This window comes from Eptesicus fuscus, chromosome 22 (assembly GCF_027574615.1).
Source record: "Eptesicus fuscus isolate TK198812 chromosome 22, DD_ASM_mEF_20220401, whole genome shotgun sequence".
NCBI lineage: Eukaryota > Metazoa > Chordata > Mammalia > Chiroptera > Vespertilionidae > Eptesicus > Eptesicus fuscus.
The window spans coordinates 17,203,707-17,227,689 of NC_072494.1; the positions used below are offsets into that span (position 1 = coordinate 17,203,707).

At 42.2% G+C, this 23,983-nt stretch overlaps 2 protein-coding genes and 1 long non-coding RNA gene across 10 annotated transcripts in view; 1 reads left to right on the forward strand and 2 right to left on the reverse strand.

Annotated features, from left to right (window-relative positions):
* Positions 1–9,894, reverse strand: part of SCYL3 (SCY1 like pseudokinase 3) — a 29,591-nt gene extending 19,697 nt beyond the window's left edge. For 5 of the 6 annotated variants that reach the window (XM_054712278.1, XM_054712276.1, XM_054712277.1 and 2 more), the window contains exons 1-3: positions 9,838–9,890; positions 5,029–5,239; positions 2,451–2,636 (exon numbers count right to left, since the gene is read on the reverse strand). In XM_054712278.1, coding sequence (XP_054568253.1) covers positions 2,451–2,636; positions 5,029–5,193 — 351 coding nt within the window. In that variant the 5' untranslated portion in view covers positions 5,194–5,239; positions 9,838–9,890. Of the gene's footprint in view, positions 1–2,450; positions 2,637–5,028; positions 5,240–7,564; positions 7,687–9,837 lie in introns of all 6 variants that reach the window. The other variant, XM_054712274.1, reaches the window with a different exon arrangement.
* A 233-nt stretch (positions 9,895–10,127) lies between these two features.
* LOC129148030 (uncharacterized) lies at positions 10,128–22,015 on the forward strand. Its single transcript, XR_008555219.1, has 3 exons — positions 10,128–10,455; positions 15,457–16,294; positions 21,734–22,015. It is a non-coding gene; the product is annotated as an uncharacterized LOC129148030 (long non-coding RNA).
* Positions 13,248–23,983, reverse strand: part of KIFAP3 (kinesin associated protein 3) — a 143,102-nt gene continuing 132,366 nt past the window's right edge. For all 3 annotated transcript variants that reach the window (XM_054712272.1, XM_054712273.1, XM_008145826.3), the window contains one exon: positions 13,248–13,714. In XM_054712272.1, coding sequence (XP_054568247.1) covers positions 13,606–13,714 — 109 coding nt within the window. In that variant the 3' untranslated portion in view covers positions 13,248–13,605. The remainder of the gene's footprint in view (positions 13,715–23,983) is intronic.

Here is a 23,983-nt window from a genome sequence, read left to right on the forward strand (position 1 = left end):
AGTTCCCTATACAACTTATATAAGGCTTTGGAGATTAAACCCTTATTGGAGATAACATTGGCAAATATGTTCTCCCATGCAGTGGGCTTACTTGTTGTTTTGTTGATGGTTTCTTTTGCTGTGCAGCTTTTTATTTTGATGTAGTCCCATTTGTTTATTTTCTCTTTAGTTTCCATTGCCCTAGGAGCTGTACTGGTAAAGATATTGCTACACAAATGTCTATTTTGCTGCCTTAGCTTCTTCTAGGATTTTTATGGTTTCCCGTCTTAAGTTTAAGTCCTTTATCCATTTTGAGTTTACTTCTGTGTATGGTGTAAGTTGGTGGTCTAGTTTCATTTTTTTGCATGTACTGTCCAATTTTCCCAACAACATTTATTGAAGAGACTGTCTTGACTCCATTGTATGCTCTTGTCTCCTTTGTCAAATATTAATTGAACATAATGGCTTGGGTTGATTTCTGGGTTCTCTGTTCTCTTCCATTGGTCTATGTCTGTTCTTGTGCCAGTACCAGGCAGTTTTGAGAACACGGGCTTTGTAATACAGCTTGATATCTGGTATTGTAATCCCTCCAACTTTGTTCTTCTTTCTCAAGATTGTTGCAGCTATTCAGGGTCTTTTTTTATTCCAGGTGAAATTTTGGAGAGTTTGTTCTAGGTCTTTGAAATATGCCATTGGTATTTTAACCTTTTGCACTTGGATGTCGAGTGTGACTCGACACAGTTAGCATTAGAATAAAGGAATCGAGAAAAAAGCAAGCAAGTGCAAAGGGTTAATGGGGATTGCACTGAATGTATAGATTGCTTTGGGTATAATGTTGATTCTACCAATCCATGAACACTGTATATTCTTCTATTTGTTTATGTCTCCCGCTATCTCTTTTTTCAGCATCCTATAATTTTCTGAGTATGCTTGGTTAAATTTATTCCTAGGTATCTTACCTTACCTTTTTTTGTAATGGTAAACGAGATTGTTTTTTTAGTTTCTCTTTCTGTGAGTTCATTATTGGTATATAAAAAGCCATAGATTTCTGGGTATTAACTTTGTATCCTGCTACATTGCCGTATTCATTTATTATTTCTAGTACTTTTTTAATAGAGTCTTTAGGGTTTTCTATGTACAATAGCATATCATATCATCTGCGAATAATGACAAATTTACTTCTTCTTTTCCAATTTGGATGTCTTTTATTTCTTCTTGTCTGATCACTATGGCTAGCACCTCCAGTACTATGCTGAACAAGAGTGGTGAAAGTGGGCATACCTGTCTTGTTCCTGTTCTTAGGGGAAATGATTTGTTTTTGCCCATTGAGTATGATGTTGGCTGTAGGTTTGTCATATAAGGCTTTTATTATATTGAGGTATGGTCCCTCTATTCCCACTTGGAAGTGTGCCTTCCTTTTGAATTTTTTGGAATAGTCTGAGAAGGATACGTTTTATTTCTTCTTTGAATGTTTGATAAAACTCCACTGTGAAGCTGTCTGGTCCAGGGCTTTTGTTTATTGGAAGTTTTTTGATTACTGCTTCAATTTCCTCCATAGATATCAGCCTATTCAGATTTTTTGATTCCTCCTGGTTGAGTTTTGGAAGGTCGTATTTTTCTAGGAATATGTCCATTTCTTCTAGGTTGACCAGTTTGTTGGAATAGAATTGCTCATAGTACTCTTTTATGATTCTTCGTATTTCTGTGGGGTCGGTTGTTACTTCACCTCTTTCATTTCTGATTTGTTTATTTGGGTCCTCTCTCTTTGTTTCTTGGTGAGCCTGGCTAGAGGTTCATCCATCTTTTTTATCCTTTCAAAGAACCAGCTCTTGGTTCCACTGATCTTTTGTATTATTCTTTTGATCTCTATGTTGTTTATTTCCGCTCTGATCTTTATTATTTCCTTCCTTCTGCTTACACTGGGCTTTTCTTGTTGCTCTCTTTCTAATTCTTTAAGTTGCAAGGTTATATAATTTATTACCATTTTTTTCTTGTTTTTTGAGGTAGGCCTGCAGAGCTATGAACTTACCTTACCTCTAAGGACTGTTTTCACTGTGTCCCATTGATTTTGGATTATTGTGTTTTCATTGTCATTCGTTTTCAGGATGTTTTTAATTTCTTCTTTGATCTCTTTGGTAACCTAATCGTTGTTTAGTAGCATGCTATTTAGCCTCCAAGTGTTTGAGAAATTATCATTTCTTTTCTAAACTGAAAATGGAACTGCTGAAAATGCAGAGGAACTTTGGTTCACAGGCCTGATGTTAAACTTTTGTTTTGATTTTATTAACAAATAACAGCTGCAGCTGTATTTACCTAAGTCTGTAGATAAAGACTTACCCAGAACTGGGGGAGACTAGTAAACTGAAATAGTCTGTGACTAACTGCCCAATTCCATGCAACAGGAACTTATGACTTCTATGTGCAGCATAATTTACCGTTCACCCCCCAGCTGCTGTGTTCAGGCCACTCACTCTGTCGTGAAGGAAGATGAGAGCCAGCAGGATGTCGTAGATCCCGGCACAGACCTCAGCGGAGGACAGCGTTTCCAAGGCCTCTTCCAGAGGCTGCACCCGCTCAGTGACCAGATGAATGCCATCTGCCTCCACCGTGCAAGATAAGAATCTCAGCAAGCAGGGGTGCCGGAGTGTCTTCAGGTGCTTTAACAGTACAAACAGAAGAGTGGGAGGTTAACGACTCAAACCCACATTCATACTGGACACAGGAAATTTAGGAGACGGAAACTTGCATTCAAGCTCCTTTCCAGCTCCCTCCCTTCCCCAACTACCCCCATATGTCAAATAAGGCAAAGGAGAATCTCGGACTTGCTGTGACTTTATCGACTTTACCAATATTTAAATAACACGTCAGGGACGTCTAGTGCTACTGGGCTGTGTGAGCCCGACAGCCCAGACCTCCTGAGAATTACTGCTCAGAACTGGAAAGTGCCCAAAGCAACCACCTGAGAACTCTGAAAAGGCAAGCAAAGCGTGCAGACTAGAGGGAGTCAAACTCGGGGGAGAAGACCCACAGGGGTGAGTTTCCTTCACTTTCGCCTCCAAAGAAAATTCTTCATTTTGCTTTTCTGTCTCAGGCTCTAATTATTTTCTGTTGGTTTTATGCACCTTCTCTTATTCTTCTCGGGCTCAGGGCAGAACAGTAAGCCAGAGCAATACTACTTGGTTCAGTGCTGGCCTACAAACACAGTCGATAAATGTTCACCTGGTTAATAAGTGAAAAAATAAATTTCATTTTTGTTTCTGTTTATTTTGAACCCTGCATGCCCACCAAAATTCTAGATCTAAAGTGGCTCCTTGTTTTTTTACTGAAGGAAGAAAACGCTCATTGCCTGATCCTGAGGAAAACCCTGTTTGGGGCACCCCTGGCACAATTATGCATAAATTCTACACACAGATTCATGGGAGAGGCTCACAGTTAGTCAAACAGGAACGTTTCTTAATTCTAGTGTCTGCTCCAGAGAACAGAGGGAGCACAAGGTGCCCTTGCTGAGTGTGACTCGGACAGGCTCCTCCTAATGGGCACCAACTAGAGAGAGAAACAGCGCTGATCCTGGGCGGGAAAGGTGCCTGGGACTGAATGACAGTGCCTTGCAAGTACTGGTCCTGAAGTTCCTGACACCTGGCCCACCACCTGCTGTCCAGGTGCTGGGCTATGAGAGGGTTCTGAGTAAGGAAGGACCTCACTGCCCAGCAGAAGCAGGACTAGTGACTGGTCAGGATGCAGCCTTACCCAGGCTGAGTGTGACATCCCAGCCTTGGCTAGAAACCAGGCCCATGTTTCAGGAATAAGCTGTGGCTCAGGTATACAGAGAATTAACTCAAGCCTTTAGGCTTAACTTTTTATTATCCTTCTACCTCAGACTTACTACTTCACTTAGAGAATTACACAGAGCAGAAGTTCTTAACCCTTTGCACTCGCTTGCTTTTTTCTCGATTCCTGCTACCGATGCTAATCGTGTCGAGTCACACTCGACATCCGAGTGCAAAAGGTTAACTATAGCGTGAGTTCACTTGCAGGTTTTAGGCAGGGAGAAAGCCATCATTTCATCCTCTTAAAGAAATATAACACTATAAACTGGAGAGCATGAAATTCCAGGGAAAAATAGTCTTCCTTCTAAGATGCAAATCTGAGACAGGATGGACGAGCATTGTCTTTAAAATGCCCGCTGCGTTGCGATACCTCAGGAAAAGAGAAAATAGTACAGTTCCTAAAATATTATTTCCAGGCCCACCGTCACTGCACTATTGAAAAGTTGTCAATACTTAGAGCACCTGAGCTGAGCTAGGTGAACTCTCCACCTTACACCAGCGACGTGAAGTCACCTCCCAACCTTCTCACTACAAAGTACAATCTGATATGGAAGCCAGCACACTGAGCTTTCTGGAGCTTTTGACTATTGCTGTGGTCCTTGACCATGTCAGCGAACAGCTGACAGCTCTAAAAAGTGCACAACAATACAAGTTGGGGACACTCACATGAAGTAAGGACAGCTATGTTTTTAAAGGCCATAAATATGACCCACCTCCCTTGGCCTTTATTCATTTTATATTTTTCATAGAAAAAGTACTAACTATTGCCCGGCTGGTGTGGCTCAGTGGTTGAGCATCGACTCAAAAACCAAGAGATTGCTGGTTCAATTCCTGGTTAGGGCATATGCCCAGGTGGCGGGCTTGATCCCAAGTGGGGGCAGTATAGGAGGCAGCCAATTGATGACTTTCTCATCAATGTTTTTATCTATCCTTCTCCCTTCCTCTCTCTTAAAAAAAAAAAAAAAAAAGGCCCTGACCTGTTTGGCTCAGTGGATAGGGCGTCGGCCTGCGGACTGGGGGGTCCCAGGTTCGATTCCAGTCAAGGCCATGTACCTTGGTTGCGGGCACATACCCAGTGGGGGGTGTGCAGGAGGCAGCTGATCGATGTTTCTCTCTCATCGATGTTTCTAACTCTCTATCCCTCTCCCTTCCTCTCTGTAAAAAATCAATAAAATATGTTTAAAAAAAAAAGTGCTAACTACTAAGAGACCACACTGCGTACCTTGGCGGCCTTGTTGACTTTGTCTTCGTTTTCTCTCTTGTACACAAACACTGATGCGACTTTGCCATCCTGCAGCTCGGCGGGGAACACAGCTAGTCCTGAGTGTAGTGTGACCGGGGGCCCCTTCAGCGCACAGCTCTTCAGAGCGCTGCTCTCCGCTCCCATCCCTGGGGCGGGGGGCCACGTGCAGCCCCTCCCCAAAGCCACGGACCTGAAAGGAAAGAGAGACACGGTCAAACTTCAAGTCTCTGCAACATGAGCCAAGGATCCAGGCGCAGCTTTGCCAACCTGCAAGTTTCTGCAATGAACTAGGCCACCAGAAAGTGAAAAGGTAAATGCTCGGCGAGGTCCCGGCGATGCTGCCAGCGAACAGCTGACAGCTCTAAAAAGTGCACTTGAACGGAACAGTTCGTGAAGCAACTGCCCGCCAACCCCCAGCACGCACACCTGACGTTCAGGGTGGGTGATGGGCAATCAAACACAGACTGGGGTCACTCACGTCCCTAACTCTCACACACCCGCCTCACAGGGGAAAGGGTTGCAAAACTGGAGTAGTACTAAAACGTCTCTATATCTAAAATAACTTCCAATTATAAAGGAAAAGAATACAAATTGGAGACTATTTCTAACAATGATGAAAACATGTTAACAAATGGGGAGCTCATTTAAACCAAGTAAAACCCCAGGGGAGAGAGGGGACAGGAAACAGGGCACAGAATACAAATGACGACAGACAGAGGAACCAGGGCAGCCTCTCTGCTCCTCAATGCTGTGCTGAGTAAAAAAGAAAGTACAAAACTGTGATCTCACATGCTAACTCCCCACCCCCATGCGCACACACGGGATTCTAGAAAATGCAAACTACTCTTAATGACACAAAACAGACCCGTGGTTTCCCGGTGTGGGGGCCCAGTCAGAGGGACCCGGAGGGGTCAGGGTGGCAAAGGGGTATAAGGAAACTTTGGGGGGAATGGATACATTCATTATCTTGATTATAATGAACATGGTGATGGGTGACTACAAATATCAAAACCTGTAAAATTGTACCCTTTACTTTTTTTTTAATATATATTTATTGAATTTTTACAGAGAGGAAGGGAGAGGGATAGAGATCTAGAAACATCGATGAGAGAGAAACATCAACCGGCTGCCTCCTGCACACCCCCCACCGGGGATGTGCCCGCAACCAATGTACATGCCCCTGACCGGAATCGAACCCGGGACCCCTCAGTCCGCAGGCCGACGCTCTATCCACTGAGCCAAACTGGCTTCGGCGGTACCCTTTACTTATGCTCAGTTTATTGTATGTCAATTATACTTCAGTAAAGGTGACTTAAAAAGAAATTTATACTGCCTGCCTATCCCTGTACCAATGTGCATATGAAAAACATGCTAAAGTGTGAACAGAGCTCTGCTGAGGGTGTCAGATCACGGCGATGCACACGCACACAGACATGCACCGTGGACCTGCCCCGTCCAACCTGCTTTACGACAGAGACACAGCTCACACGGTCACAGCAGGCGACGCCCAGCAGTCCAGCAGCACAGGACCTGCTGAGACAGCCTGCGCCCTCACTGAGTGCCAGCCAGGACTGCAGGCCCAGAGTTGCCAGGTTGTGCCCTTGATCAGAAGGAGGCAAGAGCCAGGATATTTATGGGGAAACGTCCCTGTTTTTCAATGTTGGCTCAAAAAAAATTTTAAAGCCTCTATAGGCCAAACAACATGTCTGAAAAATAAGTGGCAGACTTCAGTTCTGGCTTTACCATAATTTAAAAAATAAAGAGTTCTTACTAATTCTGGCAAACAGATAACATGGCCAAACACTCTCTGTAGACCTTTAAGATTTTAGTTTAAAATCTGCCTCCTTTGGATAAGTATAAACCAAATAATCATTACCCACAGCCCTTCTACTTGGTGAAGTTCCACACGCCTTCTGTTATCGGAGTCACGCTGCTCCAGACACATGTCTGAGACACACGTGCACCACTGTACAAGGAACACATGGACAGGGCTAATGCTAGCCAAAATGGAAGTCTTTCAAAATCCAAGGACGCTTCTGGAGATAAAAAGGAAGTGAGGCCCTGGCTGGGTGGCTCATTGATTGGAGCATTGTCCCATACACCGAAAGGCTGCAGGTTCAATTCCCAGTCTGGGCACATATGGAAGGCAACCAATCAATGTTTCTCTCTCATATCGATATTTCTCCCTCTCTAAAATCAGTAAAAAAACATATCGGGTGAGAATTTAAAAAAAAGATGGATATCAGTTTTGTAACAAACCCACTGAGTTCCTGCCCACCTAGTAATGCACCTTTCTTAAGAATAGGAGAGTGAAAAAAACACAAAATAGTATTAAAAAGGCCAAGTGTCTCAACTACAGGCAACATTCCCCTTTCGCTGGGGATGAGAAATGTGTATGCAGGATCATGGAGAAAAGCAACTATGTTAATTCTCTTATTCCAGAGAAGGTGCAGTGCCTGCCCAGCCGGTGACAGAACTCCCACCCCTGCTGAGCAGGGAGGGTCAAGGGTAATACCTGGATCTTGCTCTCTTCTTCTTGGACACAGTTAATGGGTCAGGTGCCTGCTCAGCACCGAAGGGCCATCTCTACACATTAGCCATCTCTGGGGCCCGTGGTCTGGTTGTCTCCCCAGGAATCTGAATGCACAAAAGGCATTTTTGTCCGTCAGCAGGTAAAAAGGGCGCCATGAGGAAGAGTCGGCTACGGCAAGCCAGAGCCATGTGGAGGCAGTCACAGAGGAAGCCAGCGGGCATCAGGAGGGGAGCTTAGTGGCACTTCCTGGGCATGTTACTACCCCCAAATTCTACATCCATCCCCTCCCTGCCTCACGCAGGGAGCCTCAGGTACACTCAGGGAGCCTCAGGGTCTGTGTTCTTTGAAACCAACTGCTGTTTCATAAGCAGAACTCGGCTCCTCTCTAACCCCTCCAGTCTGGTCTGCAAAACCAGTCCGACTAGAGCAATGAGTTCGAGAAGTGTTCCTCTGAAGTGTCTCCCTGAAGCTGGCCTAACTCCTTTACCCACAGAGGCTTCCTGAAAAATCAACAAGAGAATGAAATCCTGCCTCATGCTGTTTACTTAGTTTTACTATGAATCCCCAAAGCAGGTAAGAGGGCCACCAGGATGCAGGGCCTGCTCTGGCCGAATAATTACTTAGTCATTTCCAAACAGCAGAGGCTTCCTCGTGGCAATCCTGGGCCTTGCAACATCCATTCACCTCTGACTTAGTATCATGAATTTTCCTATGAAATAATTAACAGCGTCGGGTCATGAAAACTTTAGCAAAGGTTAAAATTGGTGATTTTTCTTAGCAGTGAACATTCTGAGTCTCGGCCCTAAGAAATACCACTTAAAACCGAAAAGGGAATGACTTCTTCTTGAGAGAACGCAATGGAAAGATGCCATTTTTGAAACACACGATTAATGTTGACAGAAGGGTTCTACCCTATGTCCAGGCAAACTTTATTAGGGGGAAATAAGCTGGGCTGTTGACTGCAATTTGAGAATGTCTTAAAATCAGTAATTCTTAACTTCACACAACTGTATCCCAAGACACACTAAAACTGCTGGTATAAGCGGTGCTTTAAAAACTATAACTCATAATTCGGTTCATGTGGACTTACTGCAAGGTAAGACAGTTACACAGTAGCACTTGGATTTCTAAAATGTTCTTTCTTGTTTTGAGGCGTGAAGGGGAAAAGACAAAACCTTTTAGCTTTAAAACACGTCACAAGGCAGAGGAGGTCACCCGAACACTGTGCTATGTATTTTGCAGACGCTACCATCTCCACTCGTCAGTGAAACGTTCCGGAGTTTTATCGCACAGGATGTTTGGGACTTGAGTCCGCATCCTAGTCTTGTCCTTAGAAATGTGTCAGCCTACCGTGCTCTATTGCTCGGCTTTCCTGGGCCACCTGTGGATCCCAAAGCTCTGGCCTGGGCCCCCGGGCAACTCACTCAAACCAAGAGACCCGCATCCTCTGGGGAACAGCTCTCCCTCTGCTCTTTCCAGGTCCTTGGCCTGCGAGTGCCAAACACAAGGAATGGCCTGACTGTGAGTTCTGAGGCCAGCCTGTAAGGACTGACATTTTGTTATCGGTGGTAACGCCACTCGGGGTCCTTTGCTTTGGTCTGTTTCGGGTGCATGTCCCCGCCTGGAGCTCGGGGTGACCGGCCAGGTGCCCACGATACAAACGAAGCCGGGAAGGACCCATAACGGGGTCTGACTTCGGCCACGAGGGGAGACGCGCCGTGGGGCTGCTCACAGGTCCTAAGAGCAGTGGTGCCAGTGATTCAGAAATTCGGGGCGGCTCTGAAGGTTCACGTGGTTTCCTACAAATGTTTCATCTTTATTCTAAATACAAAGCACGACGCACAGACAGGCGCCACCTGGTCCTCTGGGGCCGGCGCGACCCGGGGTTCCCCGGCTCCAGCGACACCGCCCGCCCGATCCCGCCCAGCTCGGGGCCACGGGGCCACGGGGTCCAGCCGCAGCCGCTTAGGGGGCGCTCGGGGCAGGGCGGGCGGTGTCGCTGGGCTGCCCCTCGCCTGCCCGCGAGGCCCGCCAGCGCCGCCCTGGGCCGGGACCCCGCCAGCCCCGCGGAGAGGCCGTCCCGCAGGCCGCAGGGGGCTGCACGGAGGCGGCGGGCTGGGCTCAACCGGCAGCGGCGCCGCGCCAAGCTCGCCCCCAAGCGCGGACCCGCGAGCCGGGCGCGCGCCCACCGCCCACTCGCTCCCCGCCCCTCCCCGCGCCCGGGCCGCACGGACAGGGACGCGGCGCCCTGTTACCTGCCGGAGGGCAGCGGGAGGTGGCCGAGGGTCTTGGCGCCGGTCCCCTCTTCGCCCCCAGTGGACACAAACCACCCTCGCCTCCCCCGTGAGGCTCCGGCCACTACACCCACAGTCTTCGGGGGTCTGGTCCCTCCGCCACCATAGAGACGGATCCGGAAGCCGGACAGAATGCCAGCCTGCGGCCCTCCGACGCCACCACCGAGGCGCACGAACCCGGAACCGAGCTAGAGCGGCCGGCCGGGTGACGCTCCGGCCGGAGCCATCTTGAGTGTGGGCGCCGTGCCCACCTCGCGACTCCCTCACCGCTCCCAGCAGCCTGTTGGGCTGTGAACCGGGCTTCTCTATTGGCTCTTGAGTTAAATACGCAAGTTCGTCTGGACTGTAACGTTCAGGCTTTTGACCCCGAGTTTCCATTTGATTTCCGCCCGAATCAAAAATGGCCCCCAGCCGCTTCTAACAAATAGCAAAGGGGCGGAACGGAAGGAAGGGGGTCTGGCAATTGGAGTGACGTCACGAGCGCCGCAGCTCTGATTGGCTGAGCCGCGTGGCCCGAAGTGATGCATTGGAACGGTGGCTGAGCTCTGGACAGGGAAGTCTGAAGTTACACTTAATTCAGTAAGGAGTCAAGTTGGCCCTATAGGACCTATAATTAATATTAATGGTTTCTACTTAATAGGCTGTTGTGAGAATAAAGTGAATATACGTAATAGTTTTAAAACTACACGACTCGGTGTAAACACGATCTATTTTCCCTGTTGTCATCTGCATGGTTGTGGTCATCATCACTCCTACTCAAGGCGTCTACAACTTCACAGATGACAGCTGACCCAAAGCATTCCGTCATCTAAAACGTTTAGGTTCTTTCTAGTCGATAACAGTAGCTGAAACTTCTAGATAAAGGAGCCCACAATTTCTTCAAGTTAAGTGAAAGCTACTAGCAGACTAAATGTTGCCCCTTATTCAGAAATGGATTAAATACTTATAAGGAGGCAGACACAAATAGCATTTAATCTGTCCTAATAGTTTGATGAAGGCCGAGTTGTGTACTAAGTCAGTGATGCCCTATAGAAATAAAATTCAGGCCACATAGATAATTTTAAATTCTAGTAGCCACATTAAAAACAGAATGAAGGTAATTTTAATATTGTTTTAACTAAGTAGGTCCAGAAGACTGTCATTTACACATGCACTCAATATGAAAAATTGAGATTCTTTGCATTTTGTACTATCTTTAAAATGGATGTTTATTTTTTTAGAATTTGGACTAGCCATATTTTCACGCTCAGTGGTCACACATGGTTAGTGATTACCATGATAATTAATTAGTAAAACATCTGGTGTCTTCAGAGATCAAGGTGGTTAAAGCATTTGTAGCTCCATCTCTGGAATGTGGCCTTTCTGGTATGATGCTACTAGCTACCCCTGCAGTGTGCATTCTGATTACTAGAATGCTAACCGCCTCTATGGTATACCTGGAACCAATTAAACCACAGAGAACATCACACTGCCTATGCTGAGAAAATTTAAAGTCAACCAGAGACATCATGACACCCATGTTACTGAAAGAAAGATTACCCTGTGTTTTAAACACTACAAATGTTCTAGAACTTGTAACCTCATGCTACAGACTATGTTTATTCCACAGGTATTTAATACACACCCTTCTGTGCCATGCATTGTGCTGACCACTAAGAAAAGAAGGAACAATCATTACAGAAAAGTGGGTTGTTTGAGGGGCCCAAATAAAGCTTTTTTTTCCTTTTTGTTTAAGGGGTTCAAGATGTGCCAGTACCGTAGTCCTAGGAATGTTACTGTAGTTTTTCAAAATGCCTGCCCCACCACCAACGTTTAACTACTGCTACTGTTTGTGGATCTGTACCTGAGCTAAGTGACTCTACACTTTCCCTGACATTCGCTCCTTGGTCATTGTGCGCCAGCTTCCACTCTACAGACAAGAAAGACACCAGCACAAAACAACTTCCCTGCTCTCAACAGACCTCACTTCTTAGGGGTAGGGGGACAGAGAGACAATAAGCATATAAACAAACAAAGATAAGTTCAGCTAATGTAAATTCTATGAAAAAAATAAAACAAGTTAATGTAGTAAGAGTAACTAACACACGTTTAGTACTTACTGTGTTAGATTCTCCATATGATGTTCTTCCTAAATCACTTTGTAATAGTATGTGGGAAGTTAAGCTTTAGCACGTTTGCTTTGTCTTTCTATTAATGTCTCTTATTATGTTTATTTAATCTTTGTACATATGACAAATAACAAGGCAAGATGCTTAGTGTTGAGGTTACTGGGTTGGAAGCAGGGAGACAGATTGTCACTGACCAAACAGGTAAGCTTGGGAAAATAATTTCATCTCTCCTGGCCAGTTTTTTCAACTGAAAGAATTTGATAAGGTTGCTTCAAGGGCCTTTTCCAGTTTTAATAGTCTATGGTTGAAATAGAAACCAAGACAAATGTATGTTTTCGGAAAGAGCAATTAGGTTGAAATTTCAAAGACACAAATCATATTTCAGAGTCACATAGTCCCTCAGAAGCATCATATTCTTAGACATAAGCAGTAGTTTAAAAATGTTGACTATATTGAACATTTTTATGTGATTGGTTTCTCAAATAGGTAGATGGACTGAGTTATTTCAAAGGCTCTTTCCAGCTCTACTGTTCCTTAAATATAAATCAAGCCAATAAATAGTGCAGTAGATCAATGAGATCTAAAACTCAAGGACAGAAGTTGTCTTTGATCTATACATTCCCTTCAAAGCCTTACATAATTCCTTCCACAGCAAGTGCTCAAGGAAATAGTTACAGATTATTGCTATTTTATTTGCTTTAGTAAACTTTAAGCATTAAAACATTGAGCTATTTTCAAAAGTCATGATTAATTATAAAGTCTTTCCATTTCTCACTACTTAAATCTATCTTATAACAAGTGAACAAATGGGAAACAAGTATCTTAGTGAGCAAAATATTGTTCTTAATTTTCCTCAGAGAGAGGAAAATTAGCTTTACCATACTTTAGACTTCACAAATCATAAAATTTAAAAGCCCAATACTAATCTAGTTTCATGCATACTAATAGATGTCCCAGACTTTCTATATTAAAATCAGAAAGACATGAATGCAAATGGTTGAAGAGACTATGCTCATATATAACAACATATGGCATATGTTCCATTGTTAATTGAAAACTCATAGTAACTTTGGGAAGCAACTTTTCAGGCACATGGCATGGAATAAAAAGGTGACGTCTTTTTATAAATTTTCAGGGTAGCACATGCCACATGAAATACTCAAGAGTTTACAAGGGGGGAAATGAGGCGGGGAAAAATAAAATTCACATGCACCCTATATAAGCATGTAACTCCTAATGAAACACATTAAATAGAAACACATGACTTTCTCTAATTCATTTGTACTTTATGTTTCTTTTTAATAGAAATTAAATTAGTCACTTAATGTACATAATGTAGTGTTTGTTTTCCAGTCTAGTTGCTTTTCAGCATCCACTTCTGAGTCTCAAGGGAAATGTTATCCAGCATCAAGATACGGCTCGATGATGAACAGTGTCAAGCATCCACTCTACTTAACAGGGGACGTAGGGGGTGCAGTTAACCTGCAGCTAACAACATGAAACGAAAAAACAAGCACAGACCTGCAATAGTATCAACATGCATTATTAGCTCAATATTCAAAGTCAACCCAAACCACACAGGTTTCTTCTAAGCTAAGAGCACATATGGAAAGGGACGACTTTATCGAGATCCGTAGCCATAGTAGTAAGGTTCATCAGGGCGGAATCCATACGCTGTCGCTGGGCGTCCCAGAATGCCAACTGGCTGGCCAAAGCCATCCATTCCAAGGCTAGAAAGAGAAAAAGAAATATGTTATATTTTTCATCACACATCCACAATGCAGGTCAAGTAAGAGGCCTGGAACTTTACACCTTCAAGATTCTCTTCCTAGCAGTGGAAGTGATTGATGTGGATATTACCAATCCTTTAAAAAATCAATATAGCCAAAAAAGGTGTAGGATAAATATTTACTTCTAATGATGTGCATTAAAAATGTTGGGAACCACTGTCATCAGGGTAAAACCATTAAAGATAAAGAGGAGGACAGATCAGAAAAGTTCAATAAATTATATGCATATATGGCTTTTATGCCAGAATATGAAAAGATTTTACATGCTAGCAATGATCTGAAATACAATCCGAGGGAATGCTAAAACTGGAAAAATGAGTTTTGCTGTTTATAATGAGATCTCCTTCATATGAGGATGTAGGACTGATCCACTATTATAAGGACATGCAGTTGGATTTTAACAGGAAATGCTCACTCAGGGCCAAATTGCACACTAAGCATTTGAGTAAAGGAAGAAGACAGGACATTTTACAGAATTTCAAAGTGAGCCAGATTTGATCTTCAATCCTTCTTCTGGATCCGCAGTGCAAAAATTTACTCAGTAGTACATATTTGAGTAACAGCAAGTTAATTATACATTTTGATTCAATTTATTCCATGGAAATAGAAGTCCAAAGATAACCTTCAGTTATAAAAATAACTTGATAATGGATGACTTTGAATATTATTATCTTAAACAAATCATTGTTCCATTAGTAAACTATTTAGAAGAGAATCTGTTCTCCAGAGCACCTTTTAAGGTTCAGAGAATTACCAAACACTTAGCAAAATCACGAGCTTTGCCAGGCAAATATGGTAGCTGCAACATGCTCATGCACAGCTCATGCAGTGAATGCCAGTGAGCTCGTTTTCAATAAAAGGAAAGGGCTTATGATGCAGAAATGTAAGCTCTGAAAAGATAAATATATTTAAATGATTTAAGATTATATTATTAGATGGAAAATACTTTTCTCTTGCAAGCAAAATCTCAATATGATTAAACAATATATCCAAATAGCCACTAACTTACTCTCACAGCTCAAAATGAGATGAAAGCACTTTATAACTTAAAATATTAAGGTTTTAAATAATGTGTGTGTGTGTGTGTGTGTATTGGGATAGAACTTAGAACTAAAGTATAAAGAGTCATAATACATATAGGGCATATTAGTTGTGTGCATCTACCTCTCAGAGGAATGGAATTTCTGAAACGTAAGTATAGGTTAGCATTTATAATGAGTGATGCTGAATAAATCAAACTTTTGGGCTCTGTCTATAATTTCTGAAAGTTGATTGAAAATCAAGTTTGAATTTTATCTTACAATGGCAAAATATTAGCACGCCCCTCCTACCTTGGTCCTATGGGAAGGGTAAATTTTATGATGAAGAGAAATATTAGTCTAAAGGCAGCTTTAAAGATATCTCAGAAACTAGTGTAGTCCATGAGCTCAGCTACACCTGCATCATTTTAGAATCAGAGGAAAATTGCTATAGAAAATTTCCCCCTGGAGCACTAAGGCTAACAAATATGTATCTGAACAACACTCTACTATATAAAGAGGGATGGTATAGCTCTGGGTTTCAACTCCTTCCTTTATCATCTTTCTACTTAAGCCACTCCCTACATATTTTAGCATCTCTTCTGAGGCCAAGCAGCAGCAGACTTAGGTTAAACTCAACTCAATTTTGTCTTTGTTTCTCAGTCTAGGGGCTATGGAGAGATCTCTTTCAAGAACTTGGAAATGAGAAGCACACACAGATCAGTGAAGAACTAGACAAAAGCACCGTGAACACTGACCCTCTCACAGAGCTGTGACAGTATGACTAATTCTATCTAAAGGAGGAAGAGGAGCCTCAGAAGGCAGTCTGTCCACAAGCTCCCGAGGCAATGCTGGTAAAACCGACCCAAGCAATGCCTTGGGGGGACCTCGGACAACACCTGACTGTTCTGGAAGGCTTGTCCTCGGCGAGGAAGGAGCCTCAATAAAGGTTCTGAGAATCTGAGGTCATTATACACTCAAACGGCAAAACCTTCCATTTTTTCTTTCTTCCTATGACCAATAGGCAAACTTCTGATCACTGTTTTCTCATGGGGCTTGCTAACAGGGTAAAGAATAAACAGACATCTGATTTGCCTGATGGTGTTACTTTCCATAGTAAGTTGACAGGTGGGTATCACATTTTTTTGAAATGTCAGTCACATTGCTGGTAAGAATTTGCACCCAGTCAGTGAAAGTAAGACGTAACCTAGAACTCTGATGAGTTTGTGTCTGAGCCTGCAGGTTTCCTATTTACACAGAGACATCTCTGTGCAGTACAATGTCAAGGACAAAATGTCTTGAATTTCCACAGGAGGAGGAAAATTTGAAGCCACCTCCATTCTTTTGGGACAGACATATGGACATTTATTTACTCTTTCTCCCGTGGGAGGCAACGGTATGAAAGGCACTTGCACGTCCTCACGAGGGACCCTGAGAACCAAGGGAGACTAAGCTGTGAGATGTGCCCCTGCCCTTGCCCGGCGTGACTGTTCTGCTTCAGGTAAGTGCGTACAGTTGGCTGTTTATATGGGACCTTAATCCCGCACTGCACATGTGTCTCTGCATGTGCATGTCCGCTTCCTGGTACTGCTGACCTATACATAGGAGCTGTGTGTCCCTTTAGATCAGAATATAGTACAACTAGACCACTCTTCCTTTCCAGGACTAGTTATATAGTATCACTTGACCTGCATCCTCAGGTCTAGATATCATACTTCGGAACTTTAAATTAGAAAAATACCAAAATGCAAGATCTCTTCTTGAAAATATATAATTTTAGTTCAATGAAAATGGTTACTATTTGTTGTGAAAAGACAACTTGGAAAGGTAAGGGCTCCAACCCCACCTGCTATTAAGTTTTATGATCCAAGAACAAAGATTTTTGGGTACCCAGAGAGGGAAATGGCAAATTCTTCATAAACAAAACATTTATATTTAAAATCCAAAAACAAATATAAAAACTACACCTAGGTTTTATTTTATAAAAACCCTTAGAGCTCTTATTAGCATTCAGCAAGCAGGAGACTCAATTTCCTGTAATATTAACAAGGCTCCAAATAAATTTTTAACAGCATTCATTAGAATTCTAAACCTGAGATGATGGGGGGAGGGGGACCCAGACATGACAGGTGACGCATCACATGCAGCACAGTACACGGGGACAGCAGCCGGGGGCAGTCCCAGGCCCTCTGATGTTCTCACTGAACTCTGGGCCAGAGCTGACATTCCCAAAGAAAGGGAGGAAAGCCACCTACCTCTGGCTGTTTGGGAGGTTTAATTAGTGCATGTTTGTAAAGCACTTTGAAATCCTTGGATGAAAAGTGCTGCATAAGTGAAAAGTATTATCGTTATTTTATTAAAATTAGATAAAAGCAATACAAGACTTTTTTTCCTTCTTTGAAATTCCCAAGTAGGCAAAATGAATGCAGAGTAAATAGTGAATATATTAGTGGATGCTACAAAAGAAAATTCCAGCCATGTTGTCTTTCACAGAATCTTTGTTGGACACATTTCCAGAAATCATCTATAGTCTACACCAGTGATGGCGAACCTATGACACGCGTGTCAGCACTGACACGCGTAGCCATTTCTGATGACACGTGGCCGCTGAGGCGGCCGCATGCCGAGGATGAAACATTTGCAAAATAATGTTTTTTCCTCAAAGTGACACATTACCCAAGTTATGCTCAGTTTTTTGGTGAAATTTGACACACCAAGCTCAAAAGGTTGCCCATCACTGGTCTACACTTTCATCCACAACAGCACCCTTAACAGGGTCTATCCCATTCTCGTGAGAACACCTCTGAAATGCAGGTCTCACTCCACCGTGGAGGCAGTTCATGCCCTTTATGGCCATATCAGACTGTTAGAAAGTTCCTTGTTACACCGCTCTGAGATCTGGTTCTATTAGTCCTCGATTTATCCTCTGGAGCCACACGAGAAGTCTTATTCTTCTTTAATATCTATTTTACAACTCCTGTTTAATCTTTCCTCATGATATGGTCTCTAAAATCTTTACCATCACATTTTCTCTCTAAAATACTGGTAACATCACTTTTTTCAGTATTTTTCTTAAAATGAAGCTGAAGATGTATAACTTATAATGTGGTCTGGAACCAGTATAGAATATAACCAGATTCTTTTTCTGACTCTGCCAAAGTAGGCTAAAGCTGTATTGATCTTAAAGTTCTTTAAGGTCTCATTACCACAAAGTGACTTACACTGAAGGCACATGTGTCTGTGTATAATTCTGTGTACACACACACACAGGCACACATACAATTTTCACTTATAACTACCATGTTGAATATCTTATAAAAACTTTGGGTCTTTCTTTAGTGATTCTATTCTACCTAAGACAAAATCTTTTATGACAAATACATTTTTAAATAGGGAATGGTGAGTCTTATTAACTACCTATCTTTGTGGTCCATAAGGTAAATCAAAGGCTGGAGTTCTTTTGAGATTGTGAAGTGAAAGGGCTGAAGGACAGCAAGTGGAATGTTAGGGTGAAAGTCTTGGGTTTCTGATGTGAGCAAGTGGCAGGAGATAAGGCTTAGAAAGGGGGGTGAGGATAGATTCTGAAAGTTCTTCATATGCCTTCTTAAGAGCTATATACTTTTGGAGAGTTGTCATGGTTTTTAAGAAGGGGAACAATTTACTGCTGTTCTTTAGAGGGATAACTGTGGTAACAAAAGGTGTTGAGAGGCAAGAGCATGGGGAACATTTAAGAGCATATTATGGCTGTCCACATGTGAAGTCATTAATGAGAGCTGGGAGAGGCATTGGCAGAAAAACAATGATCAAATATGCTATATATATTTCAAACCAAAAAAATAGTATTTTTTTCTTTTAAAATGTGTGTGGTTTGCTATTACTATTTGGGAACTGAGAATAAAGGGAAAGAATATAAAAATTGACTGAAAATTTTAGAAGTTATAGTTAATTGTGAACAAAACAAATTTTGCCCCTTTAAATGGGAATATGCTTCATGCAATAACTAGAGTCTGTGGTATTCCACGTAGATGAGATCAGTAGTTTGCCTCTGTATTCAATAGAAAGGGCTGGACTGTTCTGGCAGAAGCGAACATTTTTTTCTTGATATTCTTATATACTAGAGGCCTGGTGCATGAAATTCGTGCACGGGGGAGGGAGGGTCCCTCAGACCGGCCTGCATCCTCTCGCAATCTGGGGCCCCTTAGGGGATGTCCAACTGCCAGTTTAGGCCTGATTCCTGCGGGATTGGGCTTAAACTGGCAGTCAGACATCCCTCTCACAATCTAAGACTGCTGGCTTCTAACTACTCGGCCTGCCTGATCGCCCCTAACTGCCTCTGCCTTGGCCTCCGTGGCTTCATCTGGAAGGTCGTTTGGCTGTCTGGTCTAATTAGCATATTATCCTTTTATTATTATAGACTAGAGGCCTGGTGCGTGAAATTCATGCACAGGGGTGTGTGTCCCTCAGCCCAGCCTGCACCATCTCCAATCTTGGACCCCTCGAGGGATGTCCAACTGTCCAGTAGGATCAGGCCTAAACGGGCAGTCGGACATCCCTCTCACAATCCAGGACTGCTAGCTCCCAACTGTTCACTTGCCTGCCGTCCTGATTGCCCCTAACCACTTCTGCCTGCCAGCCTGGTCACCCCCTAGCCACTCTCCCTGCCAGCCTGATTGATACCTAACTGCTCCCCTGCCAGCCTGATTGATGCCTAATTGCTCCCCTGCCAGCCTGATTGCCCCTAACTGCCCTCCCCTGCAGGCCTGGTCCCCCCCAACTGCTCTCCCCTGCAGGCCTTGGTCCCCCCCAACTGCCCTTTCCTGCAATCCCTGCCACCCCCAACTTCCCTCCTCTGCCAGCCTGGTCACCCCTAATTGCCCTCCCCTTCAGGCTTGATTGCCCCCAACTGCCTTCCCTTGCAGGCCTGGTCCCTCCCAACTGCCCTCCCCTGCTGACCATCTTGTGGCAGCCATCTTGTGTCCACATGGGGCATCCATCTTTGACCACATAGGGGCAGCCATCTTGTGTGTTGGAGTGATGGTCAATTTGCATATCACTCTTTTATTAGATAGGATAGTCACAAGAGAAGTGTTGATCAAATGAGACAATGCCTATAAAATTTTACCTAATGTTTGTATAGTGACATAGTATTATTAAATCAAGATCTAAAGGTCCGTAATTTTCAGACCAACCACTAGATGGAGGGCTTGTCTTATCACTGAGTATTGCCCTTTTGCAAAGTTAGAAAGCAAGCCTTATAAAATTTAAAATTTTCAGCTATTTACCTCCGACAAAATGTGGTTTACATTGCTCTCTCATATAATTGATGTCTTCATTTTATAAGTGTGAAATAATTTACTTAGAGCTAAACAGGAATATCAGGCATATGCAAAGTGTTGTAACTAGGGCCGATGAAAAGGCTAGGAAGACTCTGTTGTCTTGGACACTGAAAAATGTAATGTACATGCATGCTAAGGTACTACTGTTGTAGAATGGCTTCTATTATGTTCATTGAACTGTTGACAGGATCTCATTCCTACAAATTTATATGTAATAAATATATATTTTGGGTTGCTCGAAAATATTGCTTTGGACCTGAGCCTTTGTATTATTGAGAAAATGAGCAGGTAAGCAGTCTTTTAATGAGCTTCACCAATATATATCAAGTTTAGCTGTAATTTCCCATTTAGTTTTCTTTTAATCTTTCATAGGTGTGATTATCAATTTTCCTTTTATTATAAAACTAAATGCCTAAGAATACTAAAGAATCATATTTTTAGTGAAATCAAGCTAAGTAATATTTCCCCCCAAAATCAGGGACAAATGATATGAGTAGTGGGAAGTTGTGTTTAAAGTACTCATGTGGAGTTTACATTAAAAAAAAAAAAAAAGACATCTATCAGTTCTAATGGGAAAAGTACCACTGACAGATCCTTTTAATTTAGTTACTATACTGAGATGCTTCCGAGAAAAACTAATCTGTACGAATGAGGGAAGCATGTGTAACATGGTCATGAACTTATTCCAAATGAAAGAAAATCTATTTTATTGATGCTCCTGTAATATCACTCAGTCTACACTTCTTTTATTATACATCTTAATTTTACAGTTGGTATCTTTTTATACTATACAACCTCTGCATTAAGTTTTCTATCCTTTTCCTTTTCCTGTATTTTATAGCCTCACTGAGGCTTCTCTGTTAATGCTAGTTCTTGGGCATCCTGACTCTTCCGGTTGCATCTGACGCTTCTCCTTCAAGACAGTCATTTCTTTATGAGCACTGTAATTTTTTATTGTGCTCAAGTTCAGGCTTATTTGTTTTTTTTTCCTGTCTGTTGGCCCTTGAGCGTTGGAAATAATTCTACAGAGAGGTTCTGTATTTGCTTATAATTTCAAGGCCCTGCTGATTTCACTGTCCTGAAGCAATTTTAATAATTTCTGGATTTGGGGTTCCCTCAGTTATACTATACAGTCTAAATTCTGAACCCACTCATGTATATGGAGCAAGCTGGTGAATTAAAACCAGGAGATCTCTTTTCAACCAAAGTTCCCAACTTTATATAGAGAATTCAGTGCCACCCCCCTATACACCACAAAACCCACACCCCATTCAGGATTCTTGTGGGTGCTTCTTTTTTGTGTGCATGTGTGTCACTGGGGGTGTTTCCTATCTTTGTGAGTTTTTGTGAACTTGGCCAGGAATTATAAATGGTTGTCCTATTCTATGCATTTATATGGGAGGCTGCCCTTCCAAGTCAGCTCGGTCTACCGTCTTGCTGGAAGTCTCCTTCCATTTTACACTTTTTAGCTGCTCTGCACATTCAAGGAAAGCATTTATAAGCTTTATATTCCTGTAACTCAAAATTGGCTTTCTTGAAAAGAACAAGGATTTAGAAGAAACAACTGAGCCATTAGAAGATGTTTTCTTTTCCCTTATTTACAGCAATTAACAGAAAAAAATACCCTAATAGATGCCTGGTGGAAGCTGTCAGATGTGGTTATCAAGCCGATGTGAATATTTACTCAAATCTATAATGGTCTCCAACTTTTTCAGCAATCTTTTAATGAAGGCATCTTTAACTTCCACTTTTTCAACGAAGCACAAGGCTGCTTGAAGCTGGCAGTTCTGTAATATCAAGCAATGCCTCATTTCACACCACCAAATGTGCGGGGAGCTCACCGAGCTGCTTAAGTAACCCCTAGGTCAATAAACTGAGTCATTAGCACCTCCTTTGAATAACTGTTTGTCTGTTACTGCTTCAACATTTATATAATCTGTCATAATACCTTGGTTTTTTAAGGTACAAAAATGACTGCTGTAGGCTTAACATAGACACTATAATGTAAGTAGCAATGTTTTCACAGTGATGGTTTAACTGTCCTGTCTGGTACTGAGTGAGTTAAAGCCCGAACACCACAGCTAATTACTCTGTAATGCTAACCTTAGTTGCTGGTTCATTTTGAGACTCTTTAAAATATGAACTGTGTATTTTACCCCTATGCACTCTCTTAATGATTTGTTTTTTTAGACTGAAATCACTTCCAGCCATCAGTTATACCCTTGGTCTCTACATATGCACTTCTCCAAGCACAAATATTTCTTTTTCCTATTGGCCTGCCAGCCCTGTCAGAGCGAATTTCACTTTAAACTCAATGCTATGATACTTAAAACCTCTTGGATTACTCAGGCTGCCAGTGTGATCTATGACCTTCCGAGAATGACAGCTGCACTTTCCAATTTGCTTCTACTGCTTGGGGAACTAGAAAGCACATGCCAAAGAGGAAAATGTTTCTGATGTTGAACAGAGAGGAGAGTTCTTGTTGGAGGTGGGAGCCGGAGACTATTAGGTACTGAAAAATACGAATAAGAAATGAAAAGAAACTAAACATGCTGTAAAGTCTAAGACCTTGAGCATAATTCAAAAGTTAATGCTGGTACTAAAAACTTTTGAGTCCAGTTAAAATATGAATAATGACCTCCAGTTACTGTAATGTAAGCACCAACCAGAATCTTAAAAGTGATAATGCACTATCAAAATGAACAAGGTCAAGAGATGGAATAGCATCTAAAACTATGACGAGTACTATAACAAAATGGATTGTATCTTTCTTCATAAAACACAGCAATCTGACATATGGACATAGTCAATGCGGTAATATGGCTACCTGACGTGCACACTACCCCTACTGACATACCAGTCTCTCATAAATGGAAAATTATGGTTAAGCTTCTGTTAAAACCTTGTCTCCAAAGTGCTTAAATAAATAACATAGTTTGGGAATATTTCGATATAGTTTTGAAGCTTTTCACTTTCTTTTGTTATCTTACATAAGAGGGGGATAAATGTTTGTTGTAAAAAAACTCAAAAGTCTTATCAAATATAAGAAGCGTGATGTAAAGTTTCCAATTTATGTCATGTCTACTTATTCATTTACTTGTCTCAATATTTAGGTTAAACAATCTACAAATTACCTTTGGCTGATAAAAATAAAATAGTGGTTGAAAAGTTAAGACTTGTTTGTAGGTAAATCAAACTAAGTAACATATTTCCAAAACTGTGGGTACAAGAATGGATAATAGAAATAGTATTTAAACAAATTGAAAGTGTATAGCAAAGCACGAAAGTTTGAAATTTTGATTCTCAGTAAGTTTATGCTAACAAATATACAACAAAAAAGCATTTTCTTGGGTTATGATAACATTTCAAACCTCTATTTTGGACAGTGTTATGAGAATACTTTCAGTCACTAACTCAGTAATTTCAGTAATCAACACAGGCAGATAAATATTTCATAGCTATATGGTGCCCTCTGGAGCATTCAGAACCTCAGTGTACTGTGCACTGTACCAACACTGCATGTAGCACTGGAAGAATAGGTACTAAAGTAAATCTCCACTCTTAAATTTTACGAGTTCTCTTGGTCCTTGAGAATATGATATATTATGGATCTGTAAAAACAAATAAACAAACAAACCAACCAACCCAAGGTGAATTCATTTTCTACTTACATCTATCTAAGGCTAACTTTAGACTGTCAAGATACAGACTGACTTAAGTCCTTCTGATCAACCGGATGCAGTCTTCTGATGATGACACGAAGTATTTCCTTATCATTTTCATAGAATGGGGTTGAGCTCTTTCTGGGCATATTGAGTTGATACTAAGCAAAGTAAGTGTACATTGGAAAGAAG